The sequence below is a fragment of the Pongo pygmaeus genome, chromosome 9 (assembly GCF_028885625.2).
Source record: "Pongo pygmaeus isolate AG05252 chromosome 9, NHGRI_mPonPyg2-v2.0_pri, whole genome shotgun sequence".
NCBI lineage: Eukaryota > Metazoa > Chordata > Mammalia > Primates > Hominidae > Pongo > Pongo pygmaeus.
In genome coordinates, this window is record NC_072382.2 from 132,092,220 (window position 1) to 132,112,456 (window position 20,237).

At 39.9% G+C, this 20,237-nt stretch overlaps 1 protein-coding gene across 6 annotated transcripts in view; it reads right to left on the reverse strand.

Annotated features, from left to right (window-relative positions):
• The window catches only part of ZBTB44 (zinc finger and BTB domain containing 44), a 90,487-nt gene that overhangs the window by 35,530 nt on the left and 34,720 nt on the right, over positions 1-20,237 (reverse strand). For all 6 annotated transcript variants that reach the window (XM_054440514.2, XM_054440506.2, XM_054440513.2 and 3 more), the window contains exon 2: positions 8-1,081. In XM_054440514.2, coding sequence (XP_054296489.1) covers positions 8-1,025 — 1,018 coding nt within the window. In that variant the 5' untranslated portion in view covers positions 1,026-1,081. The remainder of the gene's footprint in view (positions 1-7; positions 1,082-20,237) is intronic.

Sequence of the window (20,237 nt, forward strand, 5' to 3'; positions counted from 1 at the left end):
ATTATACCTATAGAGGAAGACTGTGGACTAATCAGAAGGTCTTCTTGGACTTGTTCACTTCCTGGAACTGTCTGCTGATCACTCAGCGAACTCTGAGATGCACTGACAGGCTGGGACACTTCCTCATGGACCTCCTCATCACTTAATCTTTCTACTTTGACCCGGACATCTTCTTCGGTACCTAAAGGCAAGGTAGTTTTTGTGCTCTCACAAGTCACATAATCAGCCATTCTTCTACTGGCCTCAGATGGGCCAGGTAATTCTAAAGTCCGGGTATTTTCTGCTTGCTTAACTTTCTCAGGCTGAATCCTTCGATCAATTCCAAAAGGAAAAGTCCAGGGAAAAGCTAAGGAAGAGTCAACTGGTTGGTTTCTATTTTCTGAATAGGAAGCTGAAGAATTCAATACCTGGGGTGAGCTTGTTTGCGTGCCACACTTCACAGGACTTTCAGGAGACATAACAATGTAGCTTTTGCGCTTTCTCCGGGATTCTCGGCAGACAGGAATCGTTCTTTCTACCACACTGCACTCTGAGGACACGGGAGAAATGCTCCCATCTCGAGAAGTAAAATTGCAGTTAGAATTATTTTCTGGTCCAGCATCTAGACCCTTTTCAGGTTGGCTGTTGGGTGTATTCCATAAAATGCTTGATTTCATGAACTCTGAGCAGGTGCTGGCAACACTGAACATTTGCATATAGCTGGCTGCTGCTAGAACATCAATAATATTTTCTGTGTTAATTGATAGAGTGGCTGTGTAAGCATATTCTAAAAGAGGTATAAAGCCAGTCACTGTAACATGATGCAGATCCAATACATTCTTGTTCTCATCCTCGGCTTGGCCTACAAGTTTGGTGCGAAAGAAATCACTGCAAGCTGCTAGTACCACCTTATGTGCCCGGAAGATTTTGTCCTGGACACGAATAGTGATATCACAAAAATGTCCATCATTTCGCAGCATATTTAGCTTTCCAAGCATTTCCTGGCTGTGGGAAGAGGAGCTATGAGTAAATGTTTTCACACCCATCTTTTACTTCCTCTTCTACAGATGCTCTTCAAGGATGCAAATAAATCAGAAATGTCCTAAAAAATACATAAAATAAAGCATTAATTGATATTTTAGTGGTTTAAAATGTGATTTAGATCATTTTCATGTGGCCACTGTACTAAATTAAAAAGCTGAAAGATGGTAGTGAGAGAGAAACTTCAACGTAGGGACTGTATAGAAATATATTCTCCTTATCTGCCTTCCAAACTGTCCAATCAGTGAAGTCTGTGAACCAATGTTTTTTTTGTTTGTTTTGTTTTGTTTTTGAGACAGAGTCTCGCTTTGTCGCCCAGGCTGGAGTGCAGCGGGGCAGTCTTGGCTCACTGCAACCTCTGCCTCCCGGGTTCAAGCAATTCTCCTGCCTCAGCCTCCCGAGTAGCTGGGATTACAGGCACCTGCCATCATGCCTGGCTAAGTTTTGTATTTTTGTAGAGATGGGGTTTCACCATGTTGGCCAGGCTGGTCTTGAACTCCTGACCTCAGGTGATAGGCCCGCCTCGGCCTCCCAAAGTGCTGGGATTACAGGTGTGAGCCACCACGCCCGGCCTGTGAACCAGCGTTTTAATGAGCTGCAGGGCTGCAACAGTTTGTAAATAATGACAATTGTAGAGTGTCTTCTATGTGCCAGATAGTATTTGAAATGCTTCACATTTAATAATTAGTTGATTGTCATCATATCTCTGTCAGTAGGCATATTATCATTCCTGTTTCTAAATGTGAGCATGCAGCAGGCAATGCCAGTGTAAACACTGAACAATCCATTACATAATCATCCCTGTTAATGTTTTATGCAGGTAAATGTATAGAGGAAAAGAAAGATGGGAAAAAGAAAAAAAGGAAGTGGAAAGAAAAAAAAAAAAGATTTCAAGATGAATTTAAAAAGGTTGCCAGGTGTGGTGGCTCACACCTGTCATCCCAGCACTTTGGGAGGCCAAGGCAGGCGGATTGCTTGAGCTCAGGAGTCCAAGACCAGCCTGGTCAACACGGCAAAACTCTGTCTCTACAAAAAACACATAAAAATTAGCCAGGTGTGGTGGCATGGGCCTGTAGTCCCGGCTATTCGGGATGCTGATGTGGAAGGATCACTTGAGCCTGGGAGGTGGAGGGTGCAGTGAGCCGAGACTGCACCACTGCACTCCACCCTTGGTGACAGAGTAAGACCCTGTCTAAAAAAATATAAGTCACAGACTATTCTAACTTGAGAAGACAAAATGATCAATTTGAGACTGTTCCATGTCAGACTTCACAGAAGGATAAGGCATAAATCTCTGTTCCAAAGCGGCCAGGTAAAGCTACTGAAATAATTATCTTGACCATCATTAGTGACAGAAGTTCAAATGTAAACTGAGTGCTCCACATACCCTTCCTGAAGTCAACTGACCACAATGAGACACTAGACAGCCAGGGACTGGTCTACGCAAACCATCATTTAACATATTTGCTGATTTAGGTCTCACAAAAATGAGATGAAAGGAAGAAAATGGGAGGGGTATATATAAAGCATTTTGTTCATTTATTGCATCCCAGGAGAGTAGCTTCTGCTTTCAAAGCATGGCCTTCAAGAGTGCTTACTTTGGGATCATGTGGCTGAGGGAAGAAACATGCTTTCAGAGCAAATGAATTAGTTACAATCCAGGGACCATCTGCATGAACAAAGGTGTGAAGGCAAGAAATTAAACAGCATATTTGGAAGACATGCGCATCAGAGTATTAAAATGAAACCATTTCCATCTTGAATAGGCCCCAAACAACAGATAATGTACTACATTCTCAAGTGAGGCACAAGGGCACCTTATACAAGGGATAGTGGAAAACTATTTTCAACCTTGAGTTACATCCACCTTCAGTCCTCTTCCATGTTCAAAGAGTAGATATGAAAAGGATTTTTGCTGAGAGTAATCAGTTTGTTGTGAGTTGCAAACCCCATTCTACTTCCCTGCTTGCTCCCCTGCGGGGAAAGGGGCTTCAAGGCGTGCTGATCCTTTACCTCAAGTCTATGGAAAACATGTTACAACTGAAACAACTCTGAAGGGAAAGGGGCTTCAAGGCGTGCTGATCCTTTACCTCAAGTCTATGGAAAATATGTTACAACTGAAACAACTCTGAAGGGAAAGGGGCTTCAAGGCGTGCTGATCCTTTACCTCAAGTCTATGGAAAATATGTTACAACTGAAACAACTCTGAAGGGAAAGGGGCTTCAAGGCGTGCTGATCCTTTACCTCAAGTCTATGGAAAATATGTTACAACTGAAACAACTCTGAAGGGAAAGGGGCTTCAAGGCGTGCTGATCCTTTACCTCAAGTCTATGGAAAATATGTTACAACTGAAACAACTCTGAAGGGAAAGGGGCTTCAAGGCGTGCTGATCCTTTACCTCAAGTCTATGGAAAATATGTTACAACTGAAACAACTCTGAAGGGAAAGGGGCTTCAAGGCGTGCTGATCCTTTACCTCAAGTCTATGGAAAATATGTTACAACTGAAACAACTCTGAAGGGCACATAAGTCTGATTTAAACAACAACCAAGGCCAAGAAGTATGCCTACTATCTCCCAACAGTATATAAAGGCAACACAGTGGAGTGGTTGAAAGCACAGACTCTGGAGCCAGAATGCTCGCTCTGCATGCTGGTTCTGCTATTTTTACCTGTGTCACCTTAGGCAAGTCATTAAACAAACCCTCTGTATCTTACTATATTCAGTGGTATAATAAACGTAACACAACACACCTCATAGAGTTCTGAGGATTAAATGATCTAATACATGTTAAGTGTTTAGAATAGTAACTAGTAACATAATCAATGCTATAGAAACATTAGTTGCTGCTGCTACTAACATTGCTATCAAAGACCTTTTCTTCCTGAAAGGGCCAGAAACCACAGCCAGCAAATGAAGAGAAGTGAAAGAAGAAAGTTGGGGAAGAGAGAAAGAAAGAAAAAGGAGGCAAACCACATCTAACTCTTCAACTGCAGGCCTGTAGTAGGCCTGAGGTGGGAAAGGAGGGAAAGCTTTCACTCTACGTTTATTAGTTCTTGAAAAGATTGCTGGTATTTCCTGAAAGTGATCAGAACAGTTATTAAAACTTACTCTTCAGGAAGCTGGAGAACTCACTCCACAGAATAAATAAAATGGCTCATGAGTACCTCCCGTAAGTCATGCTTGTTCACATATATGGTACGAAGTCTGATATACTTAGAAGTATGGGATGAGAAGAAGGTGATGATGAAGAAATGCATTCTCTACCATATATTTATCACATGCATTTCCCAATATGCCTGCGGAAACGCAGGCCCAAGATATGCTCCATAATACAAACTTATATGGAGAAATATATTTTGGATACAGAGACATACCTCATCTTCTTGCACTTTGCTTTATTAAACTTTGCAGATATTGTGTTTTTTACAAATTGGAAATTTGTGGCAACCCTGCTGTCAGCAAGTCTACTGGTGCCACTCTCCACCAGCTTGTGCTCACTTCACATTTGTGTCGCATTTTGGTAATTCTTGCAATATTTCAAAATTTTTCATTATTATTATATCTGTTATGGTGATCTGTGATCAGTAATCTTTGATGTTACTACTGTAATTGTTTTGGGGTACCACAAACTGCACCCATATAAGACAGTGAACTTAATGTTGTGTGTGTTATGATTGATTTACCCACTAGTCATTCCCCCATCTCTCTCCTCCTCCTCAGGTCTCCCTATTCCATGAAAAACAAGGACATTGAAATTAGACCAATTAATAACCCTACAATGGCCTCTAAATGACCAAGTGAAAGGAAGAGCTGCACGTTTCTCACTTTATTTTTTTTATGAGACGGAATTTTGCTCTGTCACCCAGGCTGGAGTGCAGTGGCACAATCTTGGCTCACTGCACCCTCCACCTCCCAGATTCAAGCAATTCTCCTTTCAGCTTCCAGAGTAGCTGGAAATACAGTTACGTACCACAAAGCCCAGCTAATTTTTGTATTTTTAGTAGAGAGGGGGTTTCACCATGTTGGCCAGCCTGGTCTCGAACTCCTGACCTCAAGCGATCCACCCGCCTCATGTTTTTCACTTTAAATGAAATGCTAGAAATGATTAAGTTTACTGAGGAAGGCATGTTGAGAGGTGAGAGCCTGAAAGCTAGACTTTTTATACCAAACAGCTAGCCAAGCTGTGATAGCAAAGGACATATTCTTGAAGGAAATTGAAAGTGCTACTCCAGTGCACACACAAATGATGAGAAAGTAAAACACCCTTATTGCTGACATGGAGAAAGTTTGCCTGGTGTGCACAGAAGATGAAACCAACCACAATATTCCTTTAAATCAAAGCCTAATCCAGCACAAGGCCATAACTCTCTTCAATTCTATGAAGGCTGAGAGGGATGAGGAAGCTGCAGAAGAAAAGTTGGAAGCTAGCAGAAGTTGATTCATGAGGTTGAAGGAAAGAAGCCATCTCCGTAACATAAAAGTGCAAGGTGAAGCCGCAAGTGCTGATGTTGAAGCTGCAACAAGTTATCCAGAAGAGCTAGCTAAGATCACTGACGAAGGTGGCTACACTAAACAGCAGGTTTTCAATACAGACAACACAGCCTTACACTGGAAAGAGACACGTTTAGGACTTTCACAGCTAGAGAGAAGAAGTCAATGCCTGGCTTCAAAACTTCAAAGGAAGGGATGCCTCTCTTGTAAGCGGCTAATGCAGCTGGTGACTTAACTGGAAGCCAATATTCATTTACCATTCTGAAAATCCTAGACCCCTTAACGATTAGGCTCAATCTATTCTGCCTGTGCTCTGTAAGTGAAACAACACAGCCTGATGACAGCACATCTATTTACAGCATGGTTTACTGAATGTTTTAAAAGCCCACTGTTGAGACCGACAGCTCACAAGACTGCTTTCAGTATATTACTGCTTTCCAACAGTGCATCTGGTCATCGAGGAGCTCTGATGAGGATGTACATGACTGATGTTGTTTTCATGGCTGCTAATGTAACATCCATTCTGCAGCCTATAGATCAGGGAGTCATTTTGATTTTCAAGCCTTATTATTTAAGGAATACATTTCAAAAGGCTATAGCTGCCATAGATACTGATTCCTCTGATGGATCTGCACAAAGCAAAGTGAAAACTTTCTGGAAAAGATTCATCATTCTAGATGCCATTAAGACTGTTTGAGATTCATGGGAGGAGGTCAAAATATCAACATTAACAGGAGTTTGGACAAAATTGATTCCAGCCTTCATGGATGACTTTGAGAGGTTCAAGACTTTCACAGAGGAAGTAACTACAGATGTGTTGGAAACTGCAAGAGAACTAGCATTCAAAATGGAGTCTGAATTGCTGCAATCTCATGATAAAACTTGAACAGATAAGGAGTTGCTCCTTGTGGATAAGCAAAGACAGTGGTTTCTTGAGTTGGAGTCTACTCCTGGTGAAGATACTAGGAACACTGTTGAAATGACAATAAATGATTTAGAAAACTACATAAACCTTGTTGATAAAGCAGTGGCAGGGTTTGAGAGGATCAACTCCAATTTAAAAAAAATTTTAATTAAAAATTTTTTTTAGCTGGGCGCAGTGGCTCACCCTATAATCCCAGTACTTTAGGAGGCTGAGGCAGGTGGATGGCTTGAGCTCAAGAGTTCAACAGCAGCCTGGCAACAGGGTGAAACACCATCTCTATAAAAAATACAAAAATTAGCTCAGTGTGGTGTCACATGCCTGTAGTCCCAGCTACTCAGGAGGCTGAGGCTGGAGGACTGCATGAGCTTGGGAAGTAGAGGTTACAGTGAGCCGAGATCAAGGCACCGTACACCAGCCTGGGCGACAGAGTGAGACCCTGCCTCTAAAACAAATTCAGAAAAGCTGGCAGAGGTTGGTTGGTTCATGAGGTTGAAGGAAAGAAGCCATCTTCATAGCATAAAAGTGCAAGGTAAAGCTGCAAGTACTGATGTCAAACCTGCAAGTTATCCAGAAGAGCTAGTTAAGATTATAATTTTTGTTTTAGAGGCAGGGTCTCACTCTGTCACCCAGGCTGGAGTACAGTGGCATGATCATGGCTCACTGTAGCCTTGAAGTCCTAGGGTCAAGCATCCTCCTGTCTTAGCCACTCAAGTATCTAGGACTACGGTGTGTATCACCATGCCTGGCTAATTAAAAAAAAAATTTTTTTTTTTTTTTTTGGTAGAGACAGGGGTATCCCTATGTTGCCCAGGCTGGTCTCGAACTCCCGGCCTCAGCATTCCAAAGTGCTGAGATTACAGGTTTGAACTACTACACCTAGCAATCAACTCTGATTTTGAAAGAAGTCGTTCTGTAAGTAATATGCTATCAAACAGCATCACATCCTGTAGAGAAATCCTCGTGAAGGCCGGGCGCAGTGGCTCATGCCTGTAATCCCAGCACTTTGGCACTTTGGGAGGCCAAGGCAGGTGGATCCCCTGAGGTCAGGAGTTCGAGACCAACCTGGACAACATGGTGAAATCCTGTTTCTACCAAAAATACAAAAAATTAGCTGGGTGTGGTGGCAGGCACCTGTAATCCCAGCTACTCGGGAGGCTGAGGCAGAACTGCTTGAACCCGGGAGGTGGAGGCTGCAGTGAGCCAAGATCATGCCATGCACTCCAGCCTGGGTGACAGAGTGAGACTGTCTACAAAAAAAAAAAAAAAAAAAAAAAAAGAGAAATCCTCACGAAAGAAAGATCCAGGTTGGGTGCCGGGGCTCATGCCTGTAATCCCAGCACTTTGGGAGGCTGAGGCAGGAAGACTACTTGAGCCCAGGAGCTCAATGCAATGGAGTGAGACCCACCTCTAATTTAAAAAAAAAAAAAAAAAAAAAAGCGAGGGGTGGAGTGGGGTAGGGGAAGAAAGCTTCATCACTGTCTTATTAAACAAACTGCCACAACTCCAGTCTTCAGTGGCCACCATCCGGATCAGTGGCACCACCAGTATCAAGGCAAGACCTTCCACCAACAAGAAGATTATGACTTGCTGAAGGCTCAGATAATTGCTACAATTTTTTAGCAATGAAGTATTTTTAAAATATTTAAAAATTTGCCAAGTATAGTGGCATGCAGCTGTAATCCCAGCTACTCAGGAAGTTAAGGTGGGAAGATCCCTTGACTCCAACCTGGGCAACACAGCAAGACCCTGTCTCAAATTTTATTTTATTTTATTTTGAGACAGAGTCTCACTCTGTCACCCAGGCTGGAGTACAGTGGCATAATCTTGGCTCACTGCAACCTCCGCCTCCCGGGTTCAAGCAATTCTCCTGCTTCAGCCTCCTGAGTAGTTGGGAATACAGTCGCCAGACACTACACCTGGCTAATTTTTTGTAATTTTAGTAGAGATGGGGTTTCACCATGTTGGCCAGGCTGGTCTCGAACTCCTGACCTCATGTAATCCACCTGACTCAGCCTCCCAAAGCGCTGGGATTACAGGTGTGAGTCATCACACTCGGCCTCAAATTTTAAAAAAGAGAGAGAGAGAAAAAAAGAAAATGTCATACATAATATGGACAGTTTAGAAACCACAAGGTATAACCCGAAGTTTTTATAAGTTAGCCAAGTCTCTTAAAAAAAAAAAATCTCGCCAGGCACGGTGGCTCATGCCTGTAATCCCAGCACTTTGGAAGGCCAAGGTGGGTGGATCACCTGAGGTCAGGGGTTCAAGACCAGCCTGGCCAACATGGTGAAACCCCATCTCTACTAAAAATACAAAATTAGCTGGGCGTGGTGGTGTGTGCCTGTAATCCTAGCTAGTTGGGAGGCTGAGGCAGGAGAATCACTTGAACCCAGGAGGTGGAGGTTGCAGTGAGCCAAGATCACACTATTGCACTTCAGCCTGGGCAAAAAGAGTGAAACTCCACTAATTAATTAATTAATTAATCAATCTCATTTATCTCTGTGTGTAGATGAATATGTATATGTGTAGTTATAAGTTTAATTTGGAGGTCATTTAAAATTCTTGAGTAAAGATCAGTATTAACTACAATGACTAATTTAGACTTTGTGCAGCATTTACAAGTAATAAAAATGTACTTGTAGCAGTCTGCAATTTGAACTATTCAGTAATTCAGGAAGTTTACTTCCCACCCATTTTATTCCAAATTACTGATGAAATACTGCTATCACACATTCTTGTGAAAGTGGTATGTTGCTAAACAACATATAATTTAAGGGAATACAAAAAAGAACCTACAATTTTTTTTTACAGTTGGGTTGAAACAATTTTGCCAAGTAAGGTATACAGCCTACTTGATAAAGTAGATTGGTTTAAGTTAGACAAATCTTAGGTTTTAAATTTTCACTTCCCCATTTACCAGCCAGGCATTAAATCTGAGTCAAGTTGTTCACCTCTCTAATGATGCTTCTGTTTTTTTTCTCATCTGAAAAACAGGAATCATAAAAATTATACTTCCAAGATAGCCAAGAGGATTAAATTAGCACAATTCCTGGCATAAAGCAAGCATTCAATAAATGTTAGCTATTTATTCACACTAGAAAAAGTGTGAACAAAAATTAAATGGAGATCAAATTTTAAAATGTCTACTCTATTTTTCACAGCATTTTAAAAACCTGTATTTTGATATATAGATTAGATGATAAAAATTATCAGAAGATTTGAGATTAAAATGAAGTAGCTCTTAGCATATAAAGTGAGGTGGCTGCTTTAACATGATGAAAGAGAAAGTAATGAGACTGCTAACCTTGAAAGTAATTTTAGTTGGATGGGAAAAGTTGATATTTAAAAGAATGTACCTATTTAAATATGCAGCCACATCTCAAAACTGGAGGCTGACTTTCAAAAGATACTAACCAGGTTTTAATTATGCTAAAACGGAACTGAGATCACGCACTCGCAGCTTATATTCTAATTAAAACCCATCAAGGACAGAAAAGGTTAAGGAGAGGGGCAAAGAAGTTTAAGATGCCTGTAAGAGGAATACCCAGGTGGAAATTTATACATAAACTTGTCTGTATTGGCTGATTATCAACTATGTTCCAGATATAACACTAGGGGCTTTAGATACGCTGTCTCACATGAGGTTACATTATAATACCCTGATTTTACAGATGAGGACACTGAGGCCAGAAAATTATTTGGTTCAAGACCACTTACGTTTATACAAGCTTCAGACCTACAATCTTCCTCAAAAAGCACAGGTAGTCACATGGGAGGAGAAGAGTCCTATCTGCCTTTTAAGAAGACGTCTTGGTGGCAGCAGTGAGGATAAAGAAAATGCATCTGAGAAATATTTAGAATGGAAAACCACCTAGGCATGATTCTGTACTAAGGGTGGGTGGAACAGTAGCTAAAAAAGTCAGATGGTTATATCTCTAACTTTGTTTTCACCAAACAAGGCGAAAGAAGAGCTGGTTTTGATAGGAGTTGATGATGGGGAAAGAAATGTTTCAGTTTTGGATATACTGAGTTTAAAATACCTGAGAAGAATATCCACGTGTAAATTTATACATGAAGTTGCCCATCCTGGCCTGTAGTTCAGGGAAGAAGTCACGATAAATCTCATTCTGCTGAATTTATCAGAGCTGAAGACATGTAAAAAATGTACGGGGAAGAAGGGCAGAAAGGCAAGTTGTTAGAAGCTTGGAGCAGACAGAGCAAAAGGCCTTGGTGAAAACATTTTCTGTCTAATTTCTCTCTTGACCCTGTCCAGTATTGCACATAACATACAACAGAGTGAAATATATGACTGAATAAATTTATGTTATAAAATTTCTAACTGGTTTTGCTATATAAAATGCCTACATCTATTCATTATAAATAGTTAATGGAAAAAGTTGCAATTTGAATTTACGGTCTTGAATTTCAAATTAAAAGCATCAGTATGAAATGACAATGTACTTAATCTCTAGCAATGAATATTGCTAGCACCTAGAATGGCTTCTAAATTCCTTTTCTCACCTCAAAAAAACTATAAACTCATGGGTCCTTAGAGAAATGGCTGATCCCATGTCTCAGGCAGTAAATGCCTCCTGGAATATCTGACCAGATAACAAGGAAGCTACCAAAGATTACTCGGGGTATATCAAAGCTCAAGTCAACTTGAGGAGGTTCCCAACAGACAAAAATAGGAGAACCCCCTCCAACTTCCTGCCAGCCCTAAGCAACCACTAATCTATTTTTTGTCTATAAACCTTCCCCATCCAAGACTTTCATATGAATGGAATCATATAATAATGTGGACTTTTGGGGCTCACTTCACTTAGTATAATGTTCTACCATGTATCATGCCTCATTTACATTTATTGCTGAAAAAATACTCCACTCCATATTCCGCATTTTTATTATCTACAGGTTAATGGACACGAGTTGTTTCCAGTTTTTGGCTATTATGAATAATGCTGCTACAAACAATCATGTGTAAGTTTTTGTGTAGATGTATGTTTTCAGTTTGTTGGGTATATGTCTAAGACAGGAATTGCTGGGTCATATGGTAACTCTATATTAAATCATTTGAGAAATTGTCAGACTGTCTTCCAAAGCAGCCACACCTTTATATTCCCATCAAGAGTGTATGAGGAGGCTGGATGCGGTGGTTCACGTCTGTAATCCTAGCACTTTGGGAGGTCGAGGCGGGTGGATTACTTGAGGTCAGGAGTTCAAGACCAGCCTGGCCAATATGGTGAAGCCCCAACTCTACTAAAAATACAAAAAAATTAGCTGGGTGTAGGGGTGGGCGCCTGTAATCCCAGCTGCTCGGGAGGCTGAGGCAGGAGAATAGCTTGAATCTGGGAGGCGGAGGTTGCGGTGAGCCAAGATCATGCCACTGTACTCCAGCCTGGGTGTCAACGAGACTCCGTCTCCAAAAAAAAAAAAAAAAAAAAGAGCGTATGAGGATTCTGATTTCTCCACATCCTCACCAACACTTGTTATTATCCAACTTTGTTTCTAGCCATCTTAGTGGATGTGAAGTGGTATCTCATTGTAGTTTTAATTTACATTTCCCTGATAAGTAACAATGTTGAGCATCTTCATGTGCTTACTGGACATTAGTGTATCTTCCTTGGGGTCCATCTGGAGCTCTACCCATTGGGTTGTCTTTTTGTTACTGAGTTGTCAGAGTTCTTTATATATTCTAGTTGTGAGTTGCTTACCAGAGAAATGGTTTGCAAATATTTTCTCTCATTCTGTGGTTTGTCTTTTATGACGGTGTCCTTTGAAGCACAGAAGGTTTTAATTTTTATGAAGTTCAGTGTTTTTCTTTTGCTGTTCATGCTTTTGGTTATCATATCTACAAATTCCTTGCCAAATACAAAGTCATGAAGATTTACTAATATGTTTTTTTTTTTTCCAAGGAGTTTTTACAGTTTCAGGCCTTTAACCCATTTTGAGTTATTTTTTGTATATGGTCCCACCTCGTTCTTTTGCATGTAGCTATTCAGTTGTCCCAGTACCATCTGTTAAAAAGCATATTCTTGTACCACTGAAAGATCTTGGCATCCTTGTTGGAAATCAGTTGAACACAAATGGGTTTATATCTGGACTCTCTATTCCATTGATTTATATGTCCTTGTGCCAGTACCACAATGCTTTAATTACCACTGTTTTGCAGTAAGTTTTGAAGTCAAGAAGCTGAGTCCTCTCATTTTGTCCTTTTTCAGTACTATTTTGGCTATTCTGGGTCCCCTGCAACTCCATATTAATTTCAGAATCAGACTGTCAATCTTTACAAAGTCAGCTAGGATTCTGATAGGAACTGCATTGAATTTATAGATTAGTTTGGAGAATACTGCTATCTTTACAATGTTGAATCTTCTGATCCATGAACATGGGGTGTTTTTCTATTTATTTAGATTGTCTTTAATTTCTTTCAGCAATGTTGTAAGTTTTCAGAGTATGAGTTTTTCTTTGTTAAATTTATTCTTTTGATGTCACCTTTAATTTTTTTTTTTTTTTTTGAGACAGAGTCTCACTCTGCTGCCCCAGGCTGGAGTGCAGTGGTATGATCACGGCTCACTGAAGCCTTGATCTGCTGGGCTCAACTGATCCCTCCACCTCAGTCTCCTGAGTAGCTGGGACTATGGGCATGGGCCACCAACACGCCTGGCTAATTTTTGTAATTTTTGTAGAGATGGGGTTTTGACACGTTGCCCAGGCTGGTCTCAAACTCCTGGGCTCAAGCAATCCAACCACCTTGGCCTCCCAAACTGCTAGGATTACAGGCATGAGCCACCACCTCCAGCCTGTTTTCTTCATTGAATGCTTCACTGCAAGTGTATAATAAGACAACTCATGTTTGTATACCGGTTTTATATTCTGCAACCTTGCTCAACTTCTTTATTAGTCCTATACTTTTTAAATGAATTCCTTACGATTTTCTATAAACAGGTTGAGTATCCCTTATCCAAAATGCTTGGGGGCCAGGCATGGTGGCTCACATCTGTAATCCCAGCACTTTGGGAAGCTGAGGCAGGTGGATCACTTGAGGCCAGGAGTTCGAGACCAGCCTGGCCAACATGGAGAGACCCCCCCCTCCCCCGCAACTCCGGCCCATCTATAAAAAATACAAAAAAATTAGTTTGACGTGGTGGCACATGCCTGTAATCCCAGCTAGTAGGGGGGCTGAGGCACGAAAATAATTTGAACCCAGGAGGCGGAGGTTTCAGTGAGCCAATAGCACACCACTGCACTCCAATCTGAGTGACAGAGCAAGACTGTCTCAAATGAAAAAAAAAAAGTTTGGGACCGAAAGTATTTTGAATTTTAGAATATTTGCATTACATGTTATTAGTTGAACATTCCTAATCCAAAAACCCGAAATCCAAAATGCTCTAATGAGGATTTTCTTTGAGCGTCATGTTGGTGCTCAAAACGCTTTGCACTTTGGAGCATTTCAAATTTTACATTTTTGGATTTGGGATGCTCAATGTGTATAAGATCCGGTCATCTGAAAACAGTCTTACCTCTTCCTTTCCAAACTAGATGCCTTTTATTTATCTTGCCTAATTTCCTTACCTAGAGTCTCCAGTGCAATGTTAAACAGAAATAGCAAGAGCAGATATCCTTGTCTTGTTCCTAGTCTTAGAAGGGGAAATTCCCAGTCTGTTATCACTGATTATGATGTTAGCTACCAGGTTTTCATAGATGCCCCTTTTCAGGTTAAGGAAACTCTTCTCTACTCCTAGTTTGCTACAGTGTTACTATCACTAAAGGGAATTCAATGAGTCAAATGCTTTTTCTGCATCTATTGATATAATCATGTAATTTAAAAATTATTCTATTAATATATTCCATTAATTAATTTTAAATGTTGAACTAGCCTTGGAAACCTGGAAAAAATCCCAGTTGGTCATGTATGATACATAGTTTGTTTTTTTAAAAAATATGTTGTGGGATTCAGTTTGCTAGTACTTTATTGAGGATTTTCACATTCATTATTCATAAGAGATATTGGTCTGTAGTTTTCTTGTGACGTCTTTGTCTGGCTTTATTATCAGGGCAAATACCAGCCACATAAAATGATATGGGAACAGCAGTTCCCTCCTCTACTGTTTTTTGGAAGAGTTTGTAAAGAATCGGTATTAGTTCTTTAAATGTTTGATAGAATTCACTGTAAAGCTATCTGAGCCTGGGCTTTTCTTTGAGGGTAGTTTTTAAATTACTAATTTCATTACTTGATATAGATCTATTCAGATTGTCTACTGCTTCTGACATTTGACATACGACAATTATATTGCTATAAAATTTTTCATAGTATTCTTTTATAATCTTTATTATTTCCTTCCTTATGCCTTAAGTAGGTTTGCTCTTTTTCCAATGTCTTAAGGTGGAGGGGTGAGGTCATTCATTTGAGATCTTTCTTCTTCCTTAATATAAGCATCTACAGCTATAAATTTCCCTCTAAGCACTGCTATAACTACATCCCATGAGTATTTGCAATGTCGTATCTTCATTTTTATTCACCATAGAACATTTTCTTTTTTAAAATACATTTTAAAAAATAGTGACAGGGATTCACTATGTTGCCCAGGCTGGTCTCAAACTCCTGGGCTCAAGCGATTCTCCTGCCTTGGCCTCCCAAAGTGCTGAGATTAAAGGAGTGAGCTACCATGCCTAACCCACTCTAGAATATTTTCTGATTTCATTTGGATTTCTTTTTTGATCTGTTGGTTATTTAGGAATGCACTGTTTAATTACCACTTATTTGTGAGCTTCTCAAATTTTTTCCTGCTTTTGATTTCTAATTTCATTCCATATGGTCTCAGAACATAATCTCCATTTTTTTTTGAGACAGAGTCTCGCTCTGTCACCAGACTGGTATACAGTGGCATGATCTCAGCTCACTGCAACTTCTGCCTCCCAGGTTCAAGCAGTTCTCCTGCCTCAGCCTCCCAAGTAGCTGGGAGTACAGGCGCGTGCCAGCATGCCCAGATAATTTTTGTATTTTTAGTAGAGACAGGGTTTCACCATGATGGCCAGGATGGTCTCGATCTCTTGGCCTCGTGATCGGCCCACCTCGGCCTCCCAAAGTGCTGGGATTACAGGCGTGAGCCACCGCACCAGGTCATTTGCGTTAAAATCTATTGGCCAGGTGCAGTGGCTCACGCCTGTAATCCCAGCACTTTGGGAGGCCAAAGCGGGTAGATCACCTGAGGTCAGGAGTTTGAGGCTAGTCTGGCTAACATGGTGAAACACCATCTCTACTAAAAATACAAAAATTAACCAGGCATGGTGGCAGGTGCCTATAATTCCAGTGACTGGGGGAGCTGAGGCAGGAGAATCGCTTGAACTTGGGAGGCAGAGGTTGCAGCGAGCTGAGATCACGCCTTTGCACTCCAGCCTAGGCAACAAGAGTGAACGTGAAACTCTGTCTCAAAAAAAAAAAAAAAGAAATCAGAGGTTTGTTTTATGGCCTAGCATATGGTCTATAATGGAAAATGTTCCACGTGCACTTGAGAAGAACATATACTCTATTGTCGCTGGGTGAAGTGTTCCATAGATGTCAGTTAGGTCTAGTTGGTTTATAGTGTCTATTTACTTGTTGACCTTTTAATTGTTCTATACGTTTCTTTTTTTTTTTTTTTTTTGAGACACAGTCTTGCTGTGTTGCCCAGGCTGGAGTGCAGTGGCACGATCTTGACTCACTGCAACCTCCGCCTCCTGGGTTCAAGTGATTCTCTTGCTTCAGCCTCTCAAGTAGCTGGGATTACAGGAGTGCACCACCATGCCTGGCTAATTTTTGTATTTTTAGTAGAGATAGGGTTTTACCATGATGGCCAGGCTGGTCTCAAACTCCTAAGTGATCTGTCCGCCTCGGCCTCCCAGAGTGCTGGGATTACAGGTGTTAGCCACTGTGCCCGGCCTGTTCTATACATTGTTAAAAGCGGTATACTGAAGTCTCCAACTACTAATGTTGAATTGTCTGTTTCTTCATTTCTGTTTTTGCTTCACGTATTTTGGTATTCTGTTATTACATATATGCAACATAACTGATACAGCTTCCTGATGAAATGACCCTTTTATCCTTATAAAACATCTCTAGTAACACTTTTTGTTATAAAGTCTATTTGTTGGATACAAGTAAAACCACTCTCGCTTTCTGGTGGTTGCTGTTTACATGATATATTTATTTCCATGCTTTTACTTTCAATCTATTTTTCTTTGAATGACAATTATGTTTCCTTTAGCTAGCATACAGCTGGATAATGCTGTTTATAAACTTAGTCTGACAATCTCTGTCTTTTGATTTCAACCCGTTCACATTTAATGTTATTTGTATAGTTAGATTCAAACCTGCGATTCTATGTCCCATGTCTGTTTTGTTCCTCTACTATTCCTTTAGTGCTTACTTTTGCATTATTTTCTAATGTAGCATTTGCAGGTTTAAAATGATTTTTAATTATATTTTTTGAGTTATGTTTTTAGTAGTTGCTCAAGGTTTTAGCATATATACCAGAACCAGCTTCAGATCTATACTAGCTTAATTCTTGTGACAGACAAAAACATGACTACTATACATGTCAATTCCCTCCCCCATTTATAGTAGCATTGTTACACATATCACATCTGCTCATGATTACAAACACAACATGTGGTCATGATTACTACTTTCCAATCTGTAGTCATTTCCTTAGCCCAACACAGCTTTGCTCCTACCCACTTATTTTTGTGCTGTTACTGGCAGATATATTACAGATTTATTACATTTCTTTGTTATGGGATCAGCATTACATATATGTATATACATATAAATAGCTTGCTTTTTAATAAACTTATAACAAGGAGAAAAAATGTTAATTCTTTTTTTAAAAGTAATTATATAATACCTTTTCTGATGCTCTATTTTTTTGTGTGCATTCAAATTACCATCTAGGGTCATTTGCTTTCAGCCTGAAAAAATTCCTTCGATGTTCCTTGTAAAGTCGGTCAGCTAGCAACAAATTTTCGTTTTTGTTTATCTAGGACAGTCTTTATTTTGCTTTCATTTAAAAAAGACAGCATTGTTGGATATAAGATTTTTGGTTGACAGTTTTCTTCCCCCGTCCTTTGCACATTTTGAATATGTTCTCCCAACGCCTTCTGGCCTCCACTGCTATAAGAAGTCAGCCATTAATCTTACAGTGGTTCCATTTTGAGTGAGTTATTTTCTTACTATTTTAAAGATTTTCCTTTTTAAACTTTTAGCGTTTTTACTGTATGTTTAAATTGCTACATTTTTCTTACTTAGAAAAAGATTTTCAGTAAAGATGCTCCAATGTATGGAATTATATCCAATAAGCCCATTGTTAGTTAAAAATATCAAAGTCGAAAATGCATTTAATATAACTACCTTCCTAAAGATCACAGCTTAGTCTAGCTTAAAGTGATCAAAACACTGACATTAGCTTACAGTTAGACAAAATAACCTAACAAAGTATTTTTAAATAAAGTGTTCAGTACCTCATATGATTTATTGAATACCACATTGAAAGTGAAAAACAGAGTGGTTGTAAGTAAGGGTACTTGAAGCATGGTTTCTACTGAATGCGTTATCACTTTCGCTTTTGCGCTATCATACACTAAAAACTTGTAAGTCAAACCATAATTCGTTCGTATGGGAAGTCTTCTGCCACTATTTGAGTGTTTTTTCTATTGCTATATCATTTTCTATTATTATCTTCTTTCTCTTCCTCCTCTCCTTCCAGAACTCCCATTACTCTTAAGTGTTTAATGGTATGTGGGATGGTGTCCTACGTTTTGCTGAAGCTCTGCTCATTATTATCTTATCTCTGTTCCTCAGTTTGCATAATTTCTATTGATCTATGTTCGAATTCACTAAATCCATCTTCTGCCAGTGAAGAAGGGCACTGCTAGTGAATTTTCGGTTAATTATTTTTTTCAATTCCAGAATTTCTAATTGTTTTTTCAATAATTTTTATATTCTTATTGATAGCCTCTATTTTATGCAAAATTGTCACTATACCCACTTTCACCTCTTTAATTATGCTTTTTCTCTAGTTCTGTGAACACACTTATGATGGCTATTTTAAAGTCTTTTCTGTTAAATCTGACATGTGGTCTCTCTCACAGAGGCAGTTTATAAGGTCTGCTTTTTTTCTGGTGCATGAGTCATAATTTCTTTTTTCTCTGCATGCCTCATAATTTTTTGCTAGACACTGACATTTTTGATAATATAGTATAGCAAATCCAGTTACTGTTCCTTTCCTCTACCTCCCTCTTTCTTGGTGCTTCTTACTGTTTCTTGCTTATTTTTTAGTGAGTAGCCAAATTATTTTAGCAAAGTCGATTTCCCCAGTTCCCCAACCTCCATAATGCTAAGCCTTGGACGTTGATCCACAGAGAGGTACATTATTGGGTACGCCCACAGTCACCCTGGATTTACAGTGATATTCTAGCTCTCTCTTATCACACCAAGGTGTTAAACTCCACTAACTGCTCTACTGTTATTAAAAAAAAAAAAAGCCCTGGGTTTATATTCTACAAATTAATTGAAATCAAAATGTGGCTCAGGCTGGGTGCAGTGGCTCACACCTGTAATACCAGCACTTTGGAAAGCTGAGGCAGGTGGATCACTTGAGGCCAGGAGTTCGAGACCAGCCTGGCCAACATGGCAAAACCCTGTCTCTATTAAAAATACCAAAATTAGCTGGGCTTGGTGGCGTGCACCTGTGGTCCCAGCTAACCGGGATGCTGAGGCAGGAGAATCGCTCGAGTCCAGGAGGTGGAGGTTGCAGTGAGCCAAGATCATGCCATTGCACTTCAGCGTGGGAAACAGAGCGAGACTCTGTCTCAAAACCAACCAACCAACCAACCAACTGTAGCTCATTTGAAGAAACAATTTGAGGTCTATCTGATATTTCTTCTTGCTACAGTAGAGCTTCACTTAGCTGTCTTATTCTGGTCTTTTCTATAGTTCTCTCCCACAACTACCACCATTTTTGAGAGTGCCCTTAGCTTTGAAATTCTACACATTATCTTCCCAATTAAGTAAGCTGCATTCAGAAGAGATTAAGAACTATCGGTCTACTATCGGTCTACTTCTCCCCACCACAAAAAATCTCTGAGCCAAGTCTCTAAAGCTGGGGATGGAAATAATTGCAAGGTTCTCTCAGAATGAAATCCCTGCTCCAGGAGCTGAGTACTTCATAGAAGGGGGGACGGCAACCTGAAGACTTCTAGGCTTGACTCAATCATTGCTTCACAAGCTAGCGCAAGGACAATTTTCGTCCCAGTATTCTCAGGGTGTCAAGCCCAAAGTACAGCCTTCATTTCATTAGCAGGGGACAGGTGTAAGAAGGGAGCCTCTACCTCTAAAGTGCATTTGCAATTATAATAAATGCAAATGATTTAATCACAACAATGAAAACACAGAGACAGCATGAGGAGAAAAAAGAGAAAAACCATGATCTCAATGTAGTGTGTTTATAAGTAACTAACTTCAAACATATCTTAGATACATTAAAGGGGAAAGGTTGAAAAAGAATACATACCATTTAAACACTAATCAAAAGAAAGCTGAACTGGATTAACTCATCAAGTGAAACAATTTTGTGTATATACCTTAAAAGAGAGCATCAAAATACATGAAGTAAAAACGACAGAAATGAAAGAAAAAATATACAAGGCCCTAATCTTAGAGACTTTAACACTCCTGTCGCAGCCATCACAAAACTAGTAGGCAGAAAATCAGCAAAGACATAACACCATCAACCAACTGGATCTGACATTTATAGAACATTC